The sequence below is a fragment of the Tachypleus tridentatus genome, chromosome 4 (genome assembly GCF_004210375.1).
Source record: "Tachypleus tridentatus isolate NWPU-2018 chromosome 4, ASM421037v1, whole genome shotgun sequence".
NCBI classification, from domain to species: domain Eukaryota; kingdom Metazoa; phylum Arthropoda; class Merostomata; order Xiphosura; family Limulidae; genus Tachypleus; species Tachypleus tridentatus.
This window is the reverse complement of record NC_134828.1, coordinates 24,783,448-24,805,701: the sequence shown is the minus strand read 5'-3', so window position 1 is coordinate 24,805,701 and position 22,254 is coordinate 24,783,448. Positions and strand designations below refer to the sequence as shown.

At 37.5% G+C, this 22,254-nt stretch overlaps 1 protein-coding gene across 2 annotated transcripts in view; it reads left to right on the top strand.

The window, feature by feature from the left end:
• LOC143248691 (uncharacterized) overlaps positions 1–22,254 on the top strand; it is an 82,965-nt gene that overhangs the window by 26,127 nt on the left and 34,584 nt on the right. The window contains exons 2-6 of one of the 2 annotated variants that reach the window (XM_076497307.1): positions 558–628; positions 9,321–9,421; positions 13,607–13,740; positions 20,038–20,136; positions 21,773–21,895. In XM_076497307.1, coding sequence (XP_076353422.1) covers positions 558–628; positions 9,321–9,421; positions 13,607–13,740; positions 20,038–20,136; positions 21,773–21,895 — 528 coding nt within the window. The remainder of the gene's footprint in view (positions 1–557; positions 629–9,320; positions 9,422–13,606; positions 13,741–20,037; positions 20,137–21,772; positions 21,896–22,254) is intronic. The other variant, XM_076497308.1, reaches the window with a different exon arrangement.

The window sequence follows — 22,254 nt, the reverse complement described above, 5'->3', positions numbered from 1 at the left end:
ACGTTCTAACGGTCTAAAGTAACATGTCGTTACAACCATTGTTAAAAAACAAACAAACGATTGATTAAACTGCAACAACACTTGAAGTAGAATTAGGACGTACCGTAAACACAGCTAATAAACACATGACTGGTCAGGACTTGATACTAATTTTAATGAACAATAAAACATAAGTATCAGCATTAATTAGTTCAAACAATGGAATCGATAAAGTGAACCAGAAGAAGAAGAAAAACTAATTAAAACGACACAATATTCCAAATTAAATTTTCTATATTAATAACAATATCAAGTGACAAACAGCAATATCATTTACTACCTTTCATGGCTCGTTTTATAAAGCTTTTAACAGGGTATTTATTCACTCCTTAGAAACACCAGAGTACATCTCATGTGATAATAAATTTCCATAATCTTTTGTTACATTAATAATATCAGTACGTCACCGCTATGGAAACTGGTGTCAGTTTCATGATATACTATTTAAAGGAAAGTGTGTGTCCGGTAAAAAATACATTAATTTGTTTAGGTTATGTTTTTTGTTGATTTTTTATCAGGTGATACTGTTACGTCATTACCTACGGGTGTACCAATCAACGTGACGTGGCACCTCGCCTATCCTCACAAGGTAATATTTTTATTTATACGAACACTTATTATTTAGCGCAAAGTTAAAGAGACAGCAGTTAGTTTAGCGCAAAAATATGAAATAAAATATTAAGTTCTAACCAAAATTTCAAGTTTTGTTTGATCCGTTAAAGACTTTTCAAGACAAAGAAAGTAAAATGTTTTGAGATTATTAGTAATTCCTTCCTTCAAAAATATATTTCTAACATATCTTGTAGTTTTGTAACGATCTAATAGAGTTGAATAGTTTTGAAACAAATTACACAAAATTAGTCTCCAGTAGAACCAATTAAAACGGAGCCGATTTTGTCAAGTTCACAAGTGATACTCAGAAAGGGGTAGTATATCAGTCTTTACCGATCTCGTGGGAAGAACCGACTGATTCTCTTGTCTATTATACGGGGGGAATATGTCCCCTCACTTTTCCAACGACAAGGAAATGCCATCCTCAAATTGCATCAATAATAAAACTTTTATTTTTCAGTGATTTACTCGTAATCAGTGGTCACTATTGTACCCGAGATATTTATATTGTAGACAGAACAACCCAGATACCTCAACTACAGAAACTGACCCCACACACACACAAATTCTAAAAATCAAAATTATGCCAATGATCTCCGTTATATACTCCTATTTTAACCTAATGTAACTTCAAAAGGTTCTACCTGTTTATTGAATATCCCCCACCACCACCATTTCGCTTTAACTTGTTAAACACTTGTTAAAAAGTGGAGCAACCAGTCCAGTGTTCTAATTGGAACCGCTAGAGTGACCTACATTAGAAAAGACTGAGGGCGAAGGCGAAACTGTTTTCAGTTGCAATTAATTAACTGGCTCGCTAATACAACGATAATTCATGTAGTCATGTGGCAGTGAACATGTGGTATTTGAAATTGAATTATATTGTTGTTTTCAGTGTTCTAGGGGTGCCTGAAAAGGTTGGGAAATTTAAACTAAATGTAACTTATAATGATATTTTTTTGTGAGGTCTAACGTATTCACGACAAGATATAAACTATTTTCATCAGATAACAGAAATAGGTTAAGGATAACTCCTTCTGTAGTTGGTAAATCCATAAGGTTATTCATTTTACTTCTAGTTTTGGTCATAATGTTTTTTAATAATAAAACTGGGAAGAATTGTTTGTTTGTTTGATTTTGACTTTCGCGCAAAGCTACTCGAGGGCTATCTGCACTAGTTGTCCCTAATTAGCAGTGTAAGACTAGCGGGAAGGCAGCTAATCATTACCACCCACTGCTAACTCTTCGCCAACTCTTGGGATACTCTTTTATCAACGAATATCAACGGTAGTTGGATCGACCGTCACATTATAGCGCCCCCACGACTGAAAGGACGAGTATGTTTGGTGTGACGAGGATTCGAGCCCACGACCCTCGGATCACGAGTCGAGTACCTTAACCACCTGGCCATGCCGAGCCGGGAAGGATTGAAACACCCATTTTTTAAAGCTTTTATTTTAAAACAGCGTAAATCAGAACATCCACTTTATTAAGTAATAAATACGACAGAACTTTGCGTAAAACGCGCATAGAGGTGACAAATAAACATGAGAAAAACATTCAAGTGGACTGACCAATGGACAGTTTTATAAAGGGCAGAATGAAGTTTTAAGTAGTAAGGCAATGTGGTTAGGGCGCTCGACTGGTTCGAATCCGGTTAGACAGCTCGGAAATCTATATTTTTTTGTTTGTTTTTGGAATTTCGCACAAAGCTACTCGAGGGCTATCTGTGCTAGCCGTCCCTAATTTAGCAGTGTAAGACTAGAGGGAAGGCAGCTAGTCATCACCACCCACCGCCAACTCTTGGGCTACTCTTTTACCAACGAATAGTGGGATTGACCGTCACATTATAATGTCCCCACGGCTGGGAGGGCAAGCATGTTTAGCGCGACGCGGGCTCGAACACGCGACCCTCGAATTGCGAGCCGCACGCCTTACGCGCTTGGCCATGCCGGGCCTCTCGGAAATCTATAATTCAAAGGGATATACCTATAAAATATAATCAGAAATAACACTTTGGATTATAGTGACAACAGTGACAATAAAAGAATGGGTAAATGTGGCTCTGCGTTTCTAACAAAAAGGGGAACAGTTCATGTAACTGTTAATTTTAAGATGTTTATGCATAATAAAAATTACCCCAAAAATCGTTCAAAGTTTGAAAATATACAAAAATATGAAATTCAAACTTTCAATTATTATTGGGTTAGTTTTTATCAGACTTCATCATCCATGTTATTTTTAGTGTTCTGTTCTTAAACATTTACATTTTTTGCCAATGTCATTATTGGAAGACAACATCACTGCTGACACCGGACTTTTTTTACACTACTTTGTTTCTTGTTGTTTCAAATTTTTACGAAGCTGTTGGTTTTGATTCCTTTATTTTTATAAATCGTTCATTAAACCAGTTTTCTGCAGTATTTATGAAATGCTCGCTCACGTTGATATATTGCATAGTCCTTAGATTTTTGTTTATGATTGACTTTGTAGTTAGGCCTCGGTGGCTTAGCTAGGGGGGGGGGCAAGGGGATACATCTGTCCCCGGGCGCAGCATCGAGGGTGGGGGCGCCAAATTGATGTTATATAATTAGGAATTATGGCTTACATTTTTTGTCACGAGGGGGCGCAAAAACTGACTTTGTCCCCTGGCGCTGAAAACCCTAGCTACGCCTCTGTTAGGCCTACTTTATTTATTAAATAGGTTATTACAACAAGTGTGGCGTTTTATCATTTAAAAGTAAATCGTTTTTTTGAAGAATACAAACACGTTAAATGTACAACGTTAGTGTAAAGAAGGCCCAGCATGGTTAGGGTGCTGGATTCGTAATCTGAGGGCCGGGAGTTCAAATCCCCGTCACAACAAACATGCTCATCCCTTCAGCTTTGGGGGCAGTATAAGTAACAGTCAATCCCACTATTCGTTAGTAAAAGAGAAGCCCAAGAGTTGGCGGTGAGTGGTGAAGACTAGCTGCCTTCCCTCTAGTCTTACACTAATAAATTATGGAGGATTAATACAGATAGTCCTCGTGTAGCTTTGCGCGAATATCCAAAAACAAACATTAGTGTAAAGAAAGTGCCAGTAATATTACTACTATTATTTTAGTAATATTACTACTATTATTTTAGCATTATTGTCTGGAGAATAAAGGCCAGATTTTTTAAAAATTTATTGACAAAATGTCAAAATTTCTCCAGTACATACCACAGTTTCTGAAGAAAAAAACATTGAGTTTTATTTAACAAACTTGCACTCTTTGTATAAACTAGTTTTAAGCTTGTGTGTTTACACAACTTGTTTTAAAACAATATTTTTTACCGGTTTTATTTGTTTAAATAATTGTCTTATTTTATTTCTGGATTAAACGAAAACAAAAATTGCGGCGTTTCTTAGGGGATCCTTAATGGGCCTGATGGTTAGGGCGTTCGCAATGGATACAAAGAAACAAATAATCACCCTTAACTGGAGGAAGAGGTTTAAGTAGCATCTGACCCTCCCAAGTTCCCCACAACAGCGAACCAGACAGACACATATTTAAATTACTAATACTACGTTCTTGTCGTATGGTAATTGCCACAAACAAGGACATCTGGTAACAACAACACGTGTAACAATGAGTTCGATAATGAAATACGTGTAACAATAAGTTCGATAATGAAATTCCAATAACGAAAGTGGAATCAATATTAATGTAAAGTACAAAAAATGTAGAGATGTTAAACATAAAGATTTTCACTATTTTTGTCTTTGAAACTGGGGCAGGGAATATCAGCATATTGCTGTCTTTGTTGGATTCACCTCCCACTGGAATTTTGAATATCACCAGAAATAACATTTATTATAGTCCTCGCTCTCTCTTCCTCCTCTGTGTTAGGCCCGGCACGGACAGGTGGTTAAGGCATTTGATTCGTAGTCCAAAGGTCGCGGGTTCGAATCCCCGTCACACCAAACGTGCTCCCCCTTTCAGCCGTGGGGACGTTATAATGTGACGGTCAATTTCGCTATTCGTTGGTAAAAGAGTAGCCCAAGAGTTGGCGGTGGGTGGTGATGGCTAGCTGCCTTCCGTCTAGTCTTACACTGCTCAATTAGGGACGGCTAGCGCAGATAGTTCTCCAGTAGCGCTGCGCGAAGTTAAAAGTAAAACAAACCATTCCTCTGTATTTCAAACATTATTTATGGAAAATTGACACACAGTTAATTTATTACAAAAACTACTCATACAGTCACGTAAGATGGATATGCGTGATCAAAACTTTTTAAAAGTAAATATGATGAGAAAAACAGTCTAACGAAACCTCTGGCTAATTAATATACTCTTCAAAAAAAGAAAGGCAAAAGGTAAAATATGAGACAAATTGTTAACAAGTTTATTCCGGGTAGTTTTGTATGACATGTGTGAAACTTTGCACATTCACTGCTGAACATCCAAAGTCTACAAAGGCGAAGTCCACGCTCACTAGTTGAAGTTTAACGTCACTCAACGTCAATAACGAGTATGCCCCCCCCGTGAGCATCAATAACTGCTTGGCATCTCCTGCCCATGGAAGCGATGAGATGACGAATCACATCCTGTGGAATGGCTGTCCACTCAGCCTGCAAAGCTGCTGCAAGCTGAGATAGAGTCTGCGGTTGAGGTTGTCGCCGTCGCAGACGTCGGTCCAACTCGTCCCAAAGATGTTCGATGGGGTTTAAATCTGGTGACCTGGAGGGCCAGGGAAGAACGTTGATGTTGTGGTGTCTCAAGAAGACAGTGGTGAGTCGGGCTGTGTGAGGACGGGCGTTGTCATGTTGAAAAACGTCGTTGACGTTCACCATGATGGGTTGCACATGGGGCCTAAGAATCTCGTCGACGTATCGTTGAGCCGTAAGATTCTCTCGAATGTGCAAAAGGTCTGTTCTGGCATTGTAGGCGATGGCAGTCCACATCATGACGCTGCCGCCACCAAATCTGTCAACATCCTGCACAGAGTTTGCTGCAAAACGTTCACCTCGGCGACGGTAAACACGGGTCCTTCCATCCTGCCTACGAAGCATAAAACGTGATTCATCGCTGAACTAAACATGCCTCCATCGTCGATGAGGCCATACCCGATGTGCCCGAGTCCACTGCAGCCGTGCTTGACGATGTTGCTGGGTGAGGATGACGCCTCTGACTGGACGTCGAGGTCGGATTCCTGCATCTCATAGACGGTTGCGTACGGTCTGATCGGAAATCCTACGTAGCCCTGGTATGGTTGAGGCAGTAGACGTCGCAGTGGTGGTCCTATCCCGAAGGTGACGTAACCGGATGTTGAGATCTTGTGCGGGCGTGGTCACACGAGGTCTGCCAGATCGTGGACGGTCACGAGTTGATCCATGTTGTTGGTGACGATTCCATAGCCTTGTGATGGTGCTTGGGTGGACATTCACAGCTCTGGCAACATCTGATCGAGATTCGCTTGCTTCCAAGCGACCAATGGCGTTGTTGCGTTGTGCTTCAGTCAGTCTTGATGAAACTGTATTGCGTGTCGGTGGCTTAACACTGAGCTATGGAAACCGAGAACCCGTCACTTTTATAAGGATTTTGCACATGTTGCACTTGCAGAACATGCAGATCTCTCAAACAAATTTATTGGACACGCATGCGTTTTGGCGAAAAATCCGATGTTTTCCTCCGTTTTCAAAGTGCACAACTTTCATTGTCATTTTGGTCTGAAAATCAGTGCCTTAACACGTGTAACATCACATACTCTGAGCTTGTAACGTTATTACATATATTTCTCTTTAAAATAACAAAAATATCCCTTTTGCGTTTCTTGTTTTGAAGGGTATATCTTGGTTACAGTTTTGCAAAAACAACTATACATGCCAATCATAACACTAACCATCTGCTGTACTGTTTACTTAGCTTGAGAATTTATGGTAAATTTGATTAATTTATTACTTAAAATATAACGTCTTCGATGATTGACCATTGTAGAACACTTTAATGAAACATTTATTGTTGGTCACTATACTGTACTTTTAGTAAAACCTTTATTGTTGACTACCATAGAGTAGTTCTATTAAAACAGTTATTGTTGGCCACTATATTGCACTTGTATTAAAATCTTTATTTGACTACTATAGAGTAGTTCTATTAAAACACCATACTTTCACTGAAATATTTATTGTTAAATACTTTATTGTTGACCACTGTACAATACTTTATTAAAACTTTTATTATTGACCATCATACAATAGTTTTAGTAAAACCTTTACTATTGGCTACCATACAGTACCTTTAGTAAAACTTTTACTATTAACACCATACTTTTACTGTTGACCAGTAAACAGTACTTCTATGAGGATCTTGACGGTTGACCATTTCCGCTTCTTTTGTGTGGATCATTAGGTGTGTTAATTTTTGAATACCCAGGAGGATCAGGTGCACGAGACCTCTTCCTCCTTGACCATTTTCAGTTAGTTCTAGGTTTGTTTTTTGAATTTCGTGCGAAGTTACACGAAGGCTATGTGAGCTAGCCGTTCCTAATTTTGTAGTGTAAGATTAGAGGGAAGGCAGCTAATCATCACCACCCACTGCCAACTCTTGGGCTACTCTTTTACCAACGAGTAGTGAGATTGACCGTACCATTATAACGGCTACAAGGGCAAGCCTGCTGGGTGTGATGGGGATTCGAATCGCGACCCTCAGTTTACGAATCGAGTACCTTGACCACCTGGCCATACCGGATCCCTAATTCTAGGTTATCACTTTTATTTATTATTAAATCAAGAGAAAGTAAATATATAAGTGCGTGTGTGTTTATCATAAGAGTTGTAAACTCACTTGATGCGACTGTTCAATATTAAAGTATTACTTATTCTGTTCTAAATAAAATATAATTATATTAGTTTTATATGGTAGTTTGTTGTTGTTTTCTTGACGTGAGTGATACAATACCATCGTGTGTCTCATGACGATTGCGTCATGCTAATATGATGACATCTTTGCATCCTTACAACAGTGACTAGCGTGCTCTACTGAACGTTCAGAACTTACGGAACTTTACCAGAAGAATGTACTTCGTACACTGGGAACGTGGGTGTGCTATAATAGTGACAGTCAGTGCCCACTGATCCAGTTAGGATCAGCTTTATGCAGATAGCCCTTGTGTAATTTTGAATGTAATTCTGAAACAAACACCTCTAGTGGGAATGAATTAGACGAGTATACATTGGATAGGAACATTAGGGTATCTGAGGAAATGAAGTCTGGGGGAGAAAATCCATTACAAATTCTCTCTCCATCGAAAGACCTGTACCGGGAATTTTGTAATAAAATTCGTCACGAACGGGTAGTGTCTACATGAACAGTGTGTTACCATGTGAACAGGACGTGTGAGTTACTGTTAGTACCTATATGTTACAGGTGACTTCTGTTACTTGGTGATAATTCATGCTCGAATTGTAAACCAAATCTCTTTGATGTTCAGTAGCAAAGACCTTAATTTTCTGTGGATAAATTAATTTTTCTCGACTAGCTAAAATTTCGTAGTTTTTGTTGTACAGCTGCAGGTGGCGCTAATGTAATAATGGTGGTTTATTTACTCATACATCACGTTCTACCACTGAGAAGGAAGTCCCACTGAGAGGACATCGTTGATTTGGTGAAACTGGTTTGTTTTGCTCAGAATACTCCCGAAAAACTACGCGTAAGGCCATTTGTGCATGTCCGTCCTTAATTTAAAATGATAAATTAGAAAAAAGGCAGCTAATTAGAAGCAACCACGGTCACTTCTTAGGCTATAATTGGTTGATTGAATAGTAAGATTTAAACGGCACACTTATAGTGTACACACAGCACCAAATTACAGGGTGCATTTTTGTGGCTACGGGACACAAACCCTGAACCTTTGGATTTACAATACGGGTACACCAACCATTAAGCCGCTCCCGGATAAACTAGTATATTGTTATACTTCTATAAATGGTATCAATATAGTGTTCAGATAATATTGATGTGTTGTTATATTGGCGGAGATGTCTAGTTTGTGGCGCAAACTAAATATTATTGTCAGCCAGTAATGTTTAATTAGATCTTGATTTTCGTGTATTTTTTAATGTTAGAGGTATGCATAAACAGGTTTACTTGTTTAGTACACTTGAAAAGCAAGTGTAATTTAGAAATTTTTATACATTTTAAAACTACTTGCCAAAACTAATGCATATGTTATAGCTAAATATACGATTTTAAAGGGCCCAGCATTGCCAGGTGGTTAAGGTACTCGATTCGTAATCTGAGGGTCACGGGTTCGAATCCCTGTCTCACCAAACAAGCTCACCCTTTCAGCCGTGGGGGCGTTATAATGTTATGGTCAATCCCACTATTCGTAACTAAAAGAGTAATCTAACAGTTGGCGGTGGGTGGTAATGACTAGTTGCCTTCCCTCTGGTCTTACACTGCTAAATTAAGGACGAGTACCGCAGATAGCCCTCGTGTAGCTTTGCGCGAAATTTAAAAAAACAAACAATTTTAAAGTGAGTCAGTGTACGTAATAATTGCTTAATTAGTGTTTCTAGTTGGGAATTCGACGCAGTAAGAAAACGTTTATAAGTAAGAAAAACATTCATTATTTTTTTAACTGTATTTGGTGCTCGCTGTTTTAAGATATAATTATTTTTTTTATTTTTACATTTTTATTATTAGGGAGGTTTTAAGTTGGAATTATTAGACCAGAACGAGCGCCCTCTAAAAGATTTAACTCCGACAACCGAAGAAACCAATTACGTTGGTTCAGAGGATTCAACGTGAGTACACGATACTGTTGTTTAAAGTTATTTGATACGTGTTTGTTGTTATATGTGATTCAGTACGTAACTTAACTTAGCACATAATTAGTAAAAAACTGCATATAAGTTTTTTTCTGTTTGTTTATCTTAGTGTTATTTTCGCGGTATGTTAAAAAATTGTAGACGAATTTACTGTCGACCTGGATCGAAATTCTAAATTAAAAACTAAAATTATGATTTAATTTAAAATACTAAAAGATGTTTTCGCTATACTTTACACCTATCGGTCAATACCTCATTTAACATAAATAAATTATGACGTAATAACTTATAGTCCTTTGTATTCATTTAGTTATATTCTAAAAACGGGGACAGATTGGCATTCCGAAAAATTTCGCCAGAACGTGTGATGTTCCATGAAACTAAAATATTCAACACATTCATCCCATTTCTATACTAACAATAACGTTATTATTATTATTAGAATTGGACATAATTTTTACAAATATCGTAACGTTTTAATTATGGATAACAATACGAGGTCTGTTCAAAAAATACGCGGACTGTTTGAATTGCGCGGCTCCAGTTGGTTCCAGGGGAATCCACTTGGTGTTGCTAGGTTCGCACAGATCAGCTGATTACGACGCCATTTCCCGATTGCAGATATCTTCATTTGTGTATTAGCTACGCGGTTTTAAGTGAAGTGCGATTTTTTTCGTTTGGCGGATTTCAGAATGAATGACCTGAAGAAGCAACGACTTGCTGTGAAATTTTGTGTTAAACTTGGAAAATCTGCGACTGAAACTTTTGCTATGCTTAACACGGCTTACGGTGATGTTGCTATGAAGCGTACGGCATGTTTCAAGTGGCATGAATGTTTTAAGGATGGTCGACAGTCCATTGAAGATGATGAGCGTCCTGGACGTCCTTCCACGTCAACTGACGACCCACACGTCGACAAAATCAACACCCTGGTGCGGGCAAATCGACGTCTGACTGTCAGGGAGCTTGCTGAAGAGTGTGGGATATCAGTTGGAACTTGTTACGAGATTTTGACCGAAAAATTGAAGATGCACCGCGTTGCTGCGAAATTCAGCCTTAAAAACTCGTGAGTTTTTGGCCAAACACTCGATCACTGTTCTTCCCCACCCCACTACTCACCTGACCTTGCTCCTTGCGATGTTTTCTTGTTCCCCAAACTCACAAGACCCTTGAAAGGAAGAAGATTTGAGACGATTCCCGAGATTAAGGCAAATGCGACGAAGGAGCTGGAGGACATTACAAAAGAAGCGTACCAGGACTGTTTCAACAAGTGGAAACACCGTTGGGATAAGTGTGTGCGTTGGGGAGGAGAGTACTTTGAAGGGGTCCCAGACCTGTAACTTCTAAATAAAGTACATTTTGTTTTATGACGTCAGTCCGCGTATTTTTTGAACAGCCCCCCGTAATACAGGATTCTGGAATTATAACATGCATTCCTCAAAATGTCGTAGCCTTATGTCGTTTACATAATATTATACACATATTACTGCTTATGTAACATACCAACGTGAGGCCTACGTGAATAGTTACTTTTACGCTAACATCTTTTGAACATCTTGTTGTAACCCTAGCAACTTCTGTTACCACACTCGCTACTCGTGGTAGTTTAGCCACGTGACTATTACTTCCTTTCAAAATAACATTTCAAAAATCACTTCTTCCAAGGACAAGGCGTGAAGAAGTGGTCAGTTATGTAACGTAAGTCGGATTAATCACGATTCGCGTCCGGCTGCCACAAAAACATAAATAAATAAATAAACAGTAGTGTCTCGCATTTAATTTTTTTTTTTTCCATTTTCTTCATAGCTTGATGAGGCTTAGACATTTTGAAAATTATGTGCTATCTACGGTAACAAAGTACGAAGCGAATGTTTTTGGCAACTTCTGTAACATGCCCAGTTCAAACAAATAAGTAAATAAGGCAGTGTTATATTCAGTGCAATGAACTAATGTGTGTGCGTGCGTCTGTATAGGTGTTATTACCAAGTGTAGCAGTGCATTTATTAAATACTTCGTCGATATTATCAGTCCATTTTAAAAAAAAACAACCTCCAAACTACACAGTTTATCTTGTAAAATTAGTATCCGTTATTTCTTTCCCAATATTTTATCTTTATGCTTCCGTCTTAGAAAAAAAAAAAAGAAACAGGTCAACATTTGAATATATTATTCAATATATTGGTGCATTAAACCACAACCGACCCCCCTCCAGTGACACAGCTTTATGTCTACGGACTCGCATCGGCAAAAACCGGGTTTCGATACCCGTGGTGGGCAGAGCACAGATAGCCCACTGTGTAGCTTTGTGCGTAATTTCAGACCAACAAGAACAATAGATCACACCCTTTCGTAAAGGTACGATTCATCGAACGCAAAGTAAAAAAAAAACAACAAAAAACGGGTTACTTCATTATGGATGTTATAACGGATTTGCATGTGCACGTAATTTTTATTTAGTCATAATAAATATCTGGGTGATCAAATAATCTTAAGTACAGTGAGAGTTACTGGTTAATTAAAAAAAACACGTCAACATCGTATTGGATAAAAATAAAAAATATTAAAACTATAGATATTACCATGTAGTCTGTAACGAGTTAAGTGAACCGTTTATTAATGTTTGCCTTCACACGTTGCCCCCCGATAGTACAGCGGTATGTCTCCAGATTTACAATGCTAAAATCAGGGGTTCGATTCCCCTCGGTGGGCTCAGCAGATAGCCCGATGTGGCTTTGTTACAACAAAAAACACATTTTGCCCACCGCTAGTACAGCGGTATGTCTCTGGATTTATAACGCTAAAATCAGGGGTTCGATTCCCCTCGGTGAGCTCAACAGATAGCCCGATGTGGCTTTGCTATAATAAAAACACACACTTTTTTCAATCTGACAATGTTTGACATTTATAAGCCCCCCGCTAATGCAGCGGTATGTCTCCGGATTTACAACGCTAAAATCAGGGGTTCGATTCCCCTCGGTGGGCTGAGCAGATAGCCCTTTGTGGCTTTGCTATAAGAAAAAACACACACGCCTTTACACGTAGCTTCGCTGGAAAGCAGCGGGAATTAATTGAGTAAAATTCTTCTCCGAGTATGGTGAACGGATTACCATGTGGTAATTACCAGTTGACGCATTTTTACAAATTCATCTTAACATTTAATCAATTATAAACGTACAATTGCACATTGAGTTTTGCGTTGTGCCTACTGTAGGAAGAAATCGAACCTCGAATTTAAAAGTTATAAGTAATCAAGTTTGTCGCTCAGCTTCCATGGGAAACAAAATTTATAAAATATTATTCGAAAACCTTCTAGTATAAAGATACGACAGTATTTTTTCGAATATAAATATTAAAGGCGTGGCGATACAACATGAACATGGTATCATGAAGCCGTGATACGACTGTATTGATACAGCGTCCGAAACGATTCATGTATTTTCACGAAATGTGGCTAGCTTTCAGTAAACGTGTTTGTGTGTTTTCTTATAGCAAAGCCACATCGGGCTATCTGCTCAGTCCACCGAAGGGAATCGAACCTCTGCTTTTAGCGTTCTAGATCCGTAAATTTACCGTTGCCCTCGCGGCGGAAGTAAACACTACAAATTTCTTGTAGATAGAAAAAAAATATCAGAATTTCTAATAAAGTATATTTGCTAAAATTTAACCTTTCAGAAAACATTAAAGGCAAAGTAAGATAACAAATAACAAAATGGATAGTCAGATATTAATTGTTTTTTTTTTATTTTATCTCTCTGGCCAGCTGTCATTTAGTTGATCAAACCTGATAATTTGAAAAAGCACTGAAGCGTGAAGTACTTATACAAGACAATGTTAGTAACAAATCACAGACAAAGACAGTCAAACTTTGCAACAAATCCTCAGCGAAACGTGTATAATTAGACACGTGTCGTATCGACCACTATTATGAGATACGCTCACCTAATAGATGTACAACAACATACTTACATAAAACAGGCACCATGAAGGCTCCTGAATATAATAGGTGTTAAAATATTTTACAACTAAATATATTGTTTTATTTTTGTGGACAATTATTGTCAGAAATATGTACACTCTTGCGATTTTTGACTTGTACATATATTCATGTATTAGTTTTCCCGTTTCAGAAACTTAAAACTATTTTCACTTCTGTCCTCGCAGGGCTCAAGGTTACACGGTCATGCTGCCCAAAACACTGACCTGTAAAGGTTGTACGATTCGTTTGTTACGTCAGGCTCGAGAGTGGGGCAGTCAGTATTTGTTCTGGAGCTGTGCCGACGTTGACGTTGTGCCAGGTGAGTGGCTTAAAACTGATCTGAAGTACTGTTCATACTTTATTATTTTTTTATAGAACCTATCAGGTTGATCGTGATATTAGTTTCTATATCGAACCTACGCATTTGTTATTAACGGTCTGCTGGAATATCAGTAGTTAGTTAAGGTAACACCATTACGATGACGTACACAGCGATTTATTCGCATAAAGTTAAAAGCAGAAAGTGTACGTTTTAAAAAAATCTTTCTAGGTGTTTCGTTAGATTAATCTCTAACATCTTAAGTGGTTAAGGCACTCGACTCGTATTTTGAGGGTCGTGGGTTCGAATCCCCGTCTCACCAAATATGCTCGTCCTTTTAGCCATGGGGGGTGTTATAGTGTTACGGTCAGCCCCACTATTCGTTGGTAAAACAGTAGCCTAAGAGTTGGCGGTGATGACTAGTTGCCTTCCCTCTAGTCTTGCACTGCTAAATTATTTGTTTGTCTTGGAATTTCGCACAAAGCTACTCGAGGGCTATCTGTGCTAGCCGTCCTTAATTTAGCAGTGTAAGACTAGAGGGAAGGCAGCTAGTCATCACCACCCACCGCCAACTCTTGGGCTACTCTTTTATCAACGAATAGTGGGATTAACCGTAACATTATAACGCCCCCACGACTGAAAGGGCGAACATGTTTGGCGCGACCGGGATGCAAACCCGCGACCCTCAGATTACGAGTCGCACGCTTTAACACGCTTGGCCATGCCGGGCCTGCTAAATTAAGGACGGCTAGCGCAGATAGCCTTTGGGTAACTTTGCGCAAAATTCAAAAGAAACCAAACTCTCCCATCTTCAGAAGCCGAAGGAAAAATATATATATAGTGAATATAGGTGTACAATTTGCATCTTATACAGTGGTGCCATCTATAAAATAGACTTCCAAAAATTTACATTTGTGCCACCTGGCCCTATATCTCTATTCAATATCATTTTTTAACAATTTCGTGATGACGAAAAACCCATTTGAAGTAAAAATGTATTCTCAAGACGGTTGATATGGGTCTTAGAACTTAACTAAAATAAGTACAGAACAACGTTTCGACCTTGTTAGGTCATTTTCAGGTTGACCTGTACTTTATTTTAATTAAAGTTTTAATACGCATACCAGCTATCTTGAGAATACATTTTTAACAATTTGCAACGGTTCTCCTATATTTAATTTGTTTTTAAATTTTACAGTTTAAGTTGTTGTTCTAACTTAATCAGTCAATTACGTGGGAAGAGCTCACTAAGGCAGGAATCACATGGACCTAACGTGAAATATACAACAGACCCACTTGAATAAGAATGTCACCAGATCCCCAGAAATTGTGTGTGGGGGTGAATCATCCAGAATCCTAATTACAGTTATAATAAAATAATGTACATTCTTTGTAGTTATGCCACTGAAAAGTTACAATCCTGGAGATTCATGGACCTCACCTATGCTATCAAGTAAAGAATTCTAATATTATTTGAGATAAGAGCAGAAAATCAGTAACAACATAAGAATCCAGTTGACGAAATTAAGTCGACCATGAAGAAATTAAGTTACACTCCGCCACCACTTTACGACACGTGGCGAACTTTTCACAGGTCGTTGATTGGGACAATTTAAAACTACTCAAACGAATGATGTTAAGAAACGAATTAAATGTAAGATAATCGTTATAAATTGTGAAAAACAGTAATACTGAATAGAGATTTAGGTCCATTTCCATGGAAGAAAAAATTTTGGAGGTCGATTTTATAGATGGCGCCACTATATAAAATGAGAATTGTACACCTACGTTTACTGTATATGCAAAATAATTTTATCGCGTGTCTGTATCGAAACGTTGGTGTTTTCATCTTCTTTCTACCAAACATTTGGGCCAGAGCTGCCAGACTAACGTATATTCAGGTGTTGTTGGTGATAAAATAGTGTCGGGGTGTTAACCAAGTTCTTCATAGTGTATTTTATTTTGTTACCTGGACTCTTATGCGGCTAATGGTTCTCTTCCCTTTCTTGGACTAATGTTGTAGCATCTTAACTACCAGTATCAGCTGATGCCTAATAACGCCTAGCACTAAATTCTACATATCCCCGTTTATTCATTCCAAATTCTAGGTTTATTTGTTTGTTTTTTGAATTTCGCGCAACACTACAAAAGGGCGATCTGCGCTCCACATTCTTTCTAAAACTGTGTAAGTCTCAGGTTGGTTTGTATGGAATCTAAATGTATTTATCTTTTAGTTGGCACTTGTTCTGAATTGTCTCATTTTCAAATTGAACCACGTGGAGTCTATGCCCTTTTGGCTATGTTTGGCCATTTGTTCTGAACGGTTTAAGCCTCGTATTGGATTTTCTAGAATCTAGGTGCATTTGACCATATGTAATCATTTGTTCTAAACTGTCTAAGCCTTGTACTGGATCTTGCGAAATCTAGGCGCGTTTGACTCTGTGGTCATTTGTTCTAAACTGTCTAAGCCTTGTACTGGACCTTGCGAAATCTAGGCGCGTTTGACTGTGTGTGGTCATTTGTTTCAAATAGTTTGAGACCCAAACTGGGTTACGTGAAGTTGAAATATATGTGATTATAATAACTTCAAGACTCTATGTAATAACACAAAACTCTATGTGAAAATTAGGTCAAAATTTGTAGGTAGAGTTACTTGCTCTGAAGTAACCGAAACTGTGTATGATTTTATTTTCATAAAAGTATCATAAAACTAGATTAAGTTTTAAATTATTCTCGATACACTTTTTTACTGTGCTGCATTTTAGTTGCACATAATATAACCAGTTTCAACAAACATTAAATAATTCCTGATAACTATCGTTTTAATATATTGTCCTTTATATAGTACATTTCTGGGAGTCCGGTTTGCCGTATGCTAAAAATTTAATGAAGTACACTTGCAAAATCTAAAAATTATTTTTTTATTCATTTGTTTCTTAAACCAAAGTGTCGGCTGCATATTAAATAAATGTCGCTGTGTATTACATACGATACCCTGGCACTTTAGGGTTAGCTAATAGACTAAAGGGAAGACACCTAATTAATATCCCCGTCGCACCAAACATGCTCGCCCTTTCAGCCGTGGGAGCGCTATAATGTGACGGTCAATTCCATTATTCGTTAGAAAAAGAATAACCCAAGAGTTGGCAGTGGGTGATGACTAACTGCCTTCCCTCTAGCCTTACACTGCTAAATTATGGCCGGCTAGCGTAGATAGCCCTCGAGTAGCTTTGCGCGAAATTGAAAACAAACCAAACCAAACCTAATTAATAGTACCTTTTATCGACTGTTGGGCAACTTTAATAATGGTAGTTGACCGTCATTCTTATAACACACCTACGGCCCGAAAGCGCTGAACATATTTTTTCAGAAAGGGGGTGCAAACCATGGACCCTTTGATCCACAGTCTTGCATTTTAACCATTAGGCCATTCGCAGACCTGTTAAAGACTGCAGGCCTGAATAAATCATTGTATAAAATTCGTTATTCAGTGTATTTTCTACACTACTTCATCCTGTTTCCCCAAACCTCGTTGTCTTGTTTTATTTTGCTGAAACAAATGTATCAACATCAACATTTTTACTTTTAAGAAAACATGCGGTACTCATTAGTAACTTGGCTTTTTTTTTTAGAGTAAACTTTTAATGGGAAATTTTACAGATATATATAATTGCATCCAGATTTTGTCTCCTATTCCTTTTAAATCCTTTAATCTATTTCTACGACACGACTATAGTAACAGTTTATCCCCTGATGGTTCAACGGTAAGTTTACAGACTTAGAAAGCTAAAAATCTCGGTTTTTGTCCCTCTAGGTTGGACAGATCGCAGTTTATCTACTATGTAGCTTTGTGCCTGAACAACATATTTTCTGAATTTGACCCTTAGCAGGTGACCACAAAACTCATGTTCTTTAAATACCTGAAAAGTTAGAATTTATAAAAAAAAAAAAGAGCTTCATTCATCAGCAGTAATCAATCAATAACTGAGTAATCGATCAAGGATCTTTCAACCCTGGACATCTTTAATTGAAATTCACAGAAATATATGCTTTGAATACCTTAACTGGTTCACGTATTATGTCGTGTATCTTGCATTCCATTTGATATAAAGTTGAAACGTATTCCATTTAACAATTATTATAAATAGTCTGGAAGGATGTAAGAGTTTAATTAGTTTAAGTAACTCTGATATTAATCTTTATCTCGACACACCAAACATGCTCGCCCTTTCAGCCGTGGGGGCGTTATAATATACCGGTCAATCCCACTATTCTTTGGTTAAAGAGTAGCCCAAGAGTTGGCGGTGGGTGGTGTTGACTAGCTGCCTTGCCTCTAGACTTACGCTGCAAAATTAGGGCCTGCTAGCGCAGATAGCCCTTGTATAGCTTTGCGCGAAATACAAAACACACCAAACTTTATCTTGACCTTGTTCGTGTTGTCAGTTTAAAGGTTCGCTTAATGAAACTAAGTAGAAACTTCTTTTATGAAACATACTTTAATGCCTAAGGTCAAAATTCTCGGTTTCGTTAACAGATAGTCCATTTTGTAGCTTTATATTTGATTTCAAACAAACAATTCATTGTCACTGTTTCGTGTCCAGTGTTTTAATGTTTCATAACTACTCTAAAGTACCAATATTGGGCTCAAAACTCTTCTTGTCCAGTGTTTTAATGTTTCATAACTACTCTAAAGTACCAATATTGGGCTCAAAACTCTTTCTTGTCCAGTGTTTTAACGTTTCATAACTACTCTAAAGTACCAATATTGGGCTCAAAACTCTTCTTGTCCAGTGTTTTAATGTTTCATAACTACTCTAAAGTACCAATATTGGGCTAAAAACTGGTTCGTGTCCAGTGTTTTAATGTTTCATTTTTACTATAAAGTACCTATATTGGGCTAAAAACTGGTTCGTGTCCAATGTATTAATGTTTCATTTTTACTATAAAGTACCTATATTGGGCTAAAAACTGGTTCGTGTCCAATGTATTAATGTTTCGTTTTTACTATAAAGTACCTATATTGGGCTCAAAACTGGTTCGTGTCCAATGTTTCATTTTTACTATAAAGTACTTATATTGGGCTCAAAACTGGTTCGTGTCCAATGTTTCATTTTTACTATAAAGTACCTATATTGGGCTCAAAGCTGGTTCGTGTCCAATGTTTTAATGTTTCATTTTTACTATAAAGTACCTATATTGGGCTCAAAACTGGTTCGTGTCCAATGTTTTAATGTTTCATTTTTACTATAAAGTACCTATATTGGGCTCAAAACTGGTTCGTGTCCAATGTTTTAATGTTTCATTTTTACCATAAAGTACCTATATTGGGCTCAAAACTGTTTCGCGTCCAATGTTTTAATGTTTCATTTTTACCATAAAGTACCTATATTGGGCTCAAAACTGATTCGTGTCCAATGTATTAATGTTTCATTTTTACTATAAAGTACCTATATTGGGCTCAAAACTGGTTCGTGTCCAATGTATTAATGTTTCATTTTTACTATAAAGTACCTATATTGGGCTACAAACTGTTTTGTGTCCAATGTTTTAATGTTTCATAACTGCTATAAAGTGCCTATATTAGGCTCAAAACTGTTTTGTGTCCAGTGTTTTAATGTTTCATAGTTACTACAAAGTGCCTATAGTAGGCTCAAAACTGTATCCTGAACAGTGTTTTAATTTTCATTGTTACCCTAAAATACTTGTAGTTCAGAAATCCCCTTGTTCAGTTTTGTAAAGTTTCTCAGGAAAAATGTTATTTGTTAAAAGTTTCTTCAAGCTTTATATCAGCTTTGAGCGAACAGAATAATTCACCAGCAAGTTCCTTTGTAATGAAAACAAATAAAGGCAGCCATATATGCACAGTGATGCAGGAATGAAACCCTGAATTTTAGCTTACCGCTCATTTGGTGGAGGGCGTGGATATACGAATGTAAAACTACTCAGCTTTACCCCGTATAAAAACATTCATTCAACCTGGGGTAACATAGTAATCATGGAAACATTAGTTATAATAAAGGTTTATACCCATGGGAACATAGTAAATATTCATAACAACAGAACCAATGTTATGTTTGATATTCATTGAAACATTATTCGTAGGTGGTTGTGGTATGAACATTGCTGCCCGGTGTCAGTTGTACTGTTTAAAAATTACATTTAAAAGACGTTTTTATAGATACTGAAGTCGGAGGCGAAGCCATTTTAATTCTCAGGCAGAGGAGTTTAACATAATTATTGTCTTAATACAGATTACCCTAAATATTTCTAATAAACTGGGCCTGTTAACTTTTACAGAATCTGAAATTAATGAAGTGTGTTCTAGTCATGGAAGACTAGAAGAGGGCCGCTGTGTTTGTGACAGGCTCTACTCTGGAAACGTATGCCAGTACTTGGGTGAGTTTCTTGCATCATTTTGTAGAAATTATTCATCTTGAGAAGTGTACAGTTAATGGAGTGAAAAAAACAAAACAAAAAAACTTTTATTAATGATCGAAAATCACCAACAGATGTCGCTGAATACTCTCGGGGATAATAAACGATTAACTTTACGAAATTGTATAATATCGATAATTAAAATGGAGCTGCTCTGTTGTAACACAGGCCCCTGCATGGCCAAGCGTGTTAAGGCGTGTGACTCGTAATCCGAGGGTCACGGGCTCGTATCCCCGTCGCGCCAAACATGCTCGCCCTTTCAGCCGTGGGGGCGTTATAAGGTGACGGTTAATCGCACTATTCGTTGGTAAAAGAGTGACCCAAGAGTTGGCGGTGGGTGGTGATGACTAGCTGCCTTCCCTCTAGTCTTACACTGCTAAATTAGGGACGGCTAGCGCAGATAGCCCTCGAGTAGCTTTGTGCGAAATTCAAAAAACAAACAAATTGTTGTAACATTTCAGGTGGGCTTGTTTTTAGTACAGATACTGCTTAAATTGCACCATTATTTTTGCATCTAACACTTTCTATTACACGTAGATAATTAAAACAATGCAAGGCATCAAGAAAAGAGAAATCTTATTACGTTGAGAAATATATACAGTCTAATAAATTAGAACAATCTCAGTTTTCTTACAATTAAAGGCAAAAAAGCAGCCCCAACTCTTCTTCGGTAAATGAGTGATAAATTGGAGAACTTGTAAAGCTACAGTTGTACTTGCGCACTTGCCTGCTTAAACGAACGAACACAACTCTGGCGAATTTGCAACTACAGGTATGCAGAGTAACTTAAGTACAAGTTCAATAACCAGACGTTGTTGTCATTTGATTGCAGCTACTGTTAGAAAGTTAAGCCTAAGGAACATGAATTTATTGGTCAGTTCGTTAGGGATTACGCCGCTCTGTGTGGTTATGAAATTACTGGAAGAATCGACCGCCTTTCTTGTTTATCTGATGTAAAAATTACAGAGCCCCCTATGACTATAAATCGTTATGATCCTACTTATGGAAAACAGGAGTTTATGGTCAGAAAGAAAGGGACCTATTTGCATGGGAAGAAAATAAAAAGCTCGTAAGTGTGAGAGAGAACAGACACATCGATAGAGAGGCGAAGTAAGAAAATAATGTGTTAATAGTAAGAAAGAAAACTTTGTTCTAAATTGATATGTTGTTGATTATAGTAATAAATATGGATCAATTAATTCATTAATAAGTGCAGCCTAATAAAGTTGAAGAAAAGCAAAATGCGGCATAACATGATTGTAATAAAGTTGTATCAAAACGATCTACAGCACGTGAGTGTTTATGTTCTTTCTTATAGCAAAGCCACGTTGAGCTATCTGCCGAATCCACCGTCGACAATACGTACAAGTATAAACAAGTAGATTCTATTAATTTATACGGAATACGGGATAAACTTTTTTTTAAAAAAATAAACACATAACAGCGATTTTACGTGGGAAAAAGATTCACTTTGTTTTTAGATTTTTTCAGAATTGAAATTATTACAAATGACTGTTTTTGCGTATCATAGGTGTATTGGTTCTTAGGTTAACTGAAATGCTATGACGCCTTTTTTGTGTGTTATTCCAAATTGCAGACGAGTGCTGGTCAGATAGCGACTGTGGTTCTCACGGAAAGTGCGTCAACGTCGACAGTACAACATTTCCTAAACTGCAATGCTTCTGTCAGACAGGATGGTTTGGAGAGAATTGCAACAATGGTAAATATATCCTTGGATGTTATGTTCTTCTTCTGCGGTTTGTTCGATTTTGTTGCTCTTAAGTTTAAGTGTCGAATTATTTCCGAGAAATAAACTGTACGATAATTTCAGAGTGTTTTTTTTTTCTTTTCTGATTAGCAGTTAACTAACTAGTAACTTATAAATAATATGCTTTTTACCCTCTTTCACAAAGCGTGAATTTATTTCCAATAAATAAACAACAATGGTAAATAATTAATAGTCCCATGGTGGGCCAGCGGTAACCTTCCGGACGTACAATGCTAAAATTTGCGGTTCGATTCCCCACAGTGGATAAAATGCAGACATCCCACTGTAAAGATCTGAAATAGAAATAATAA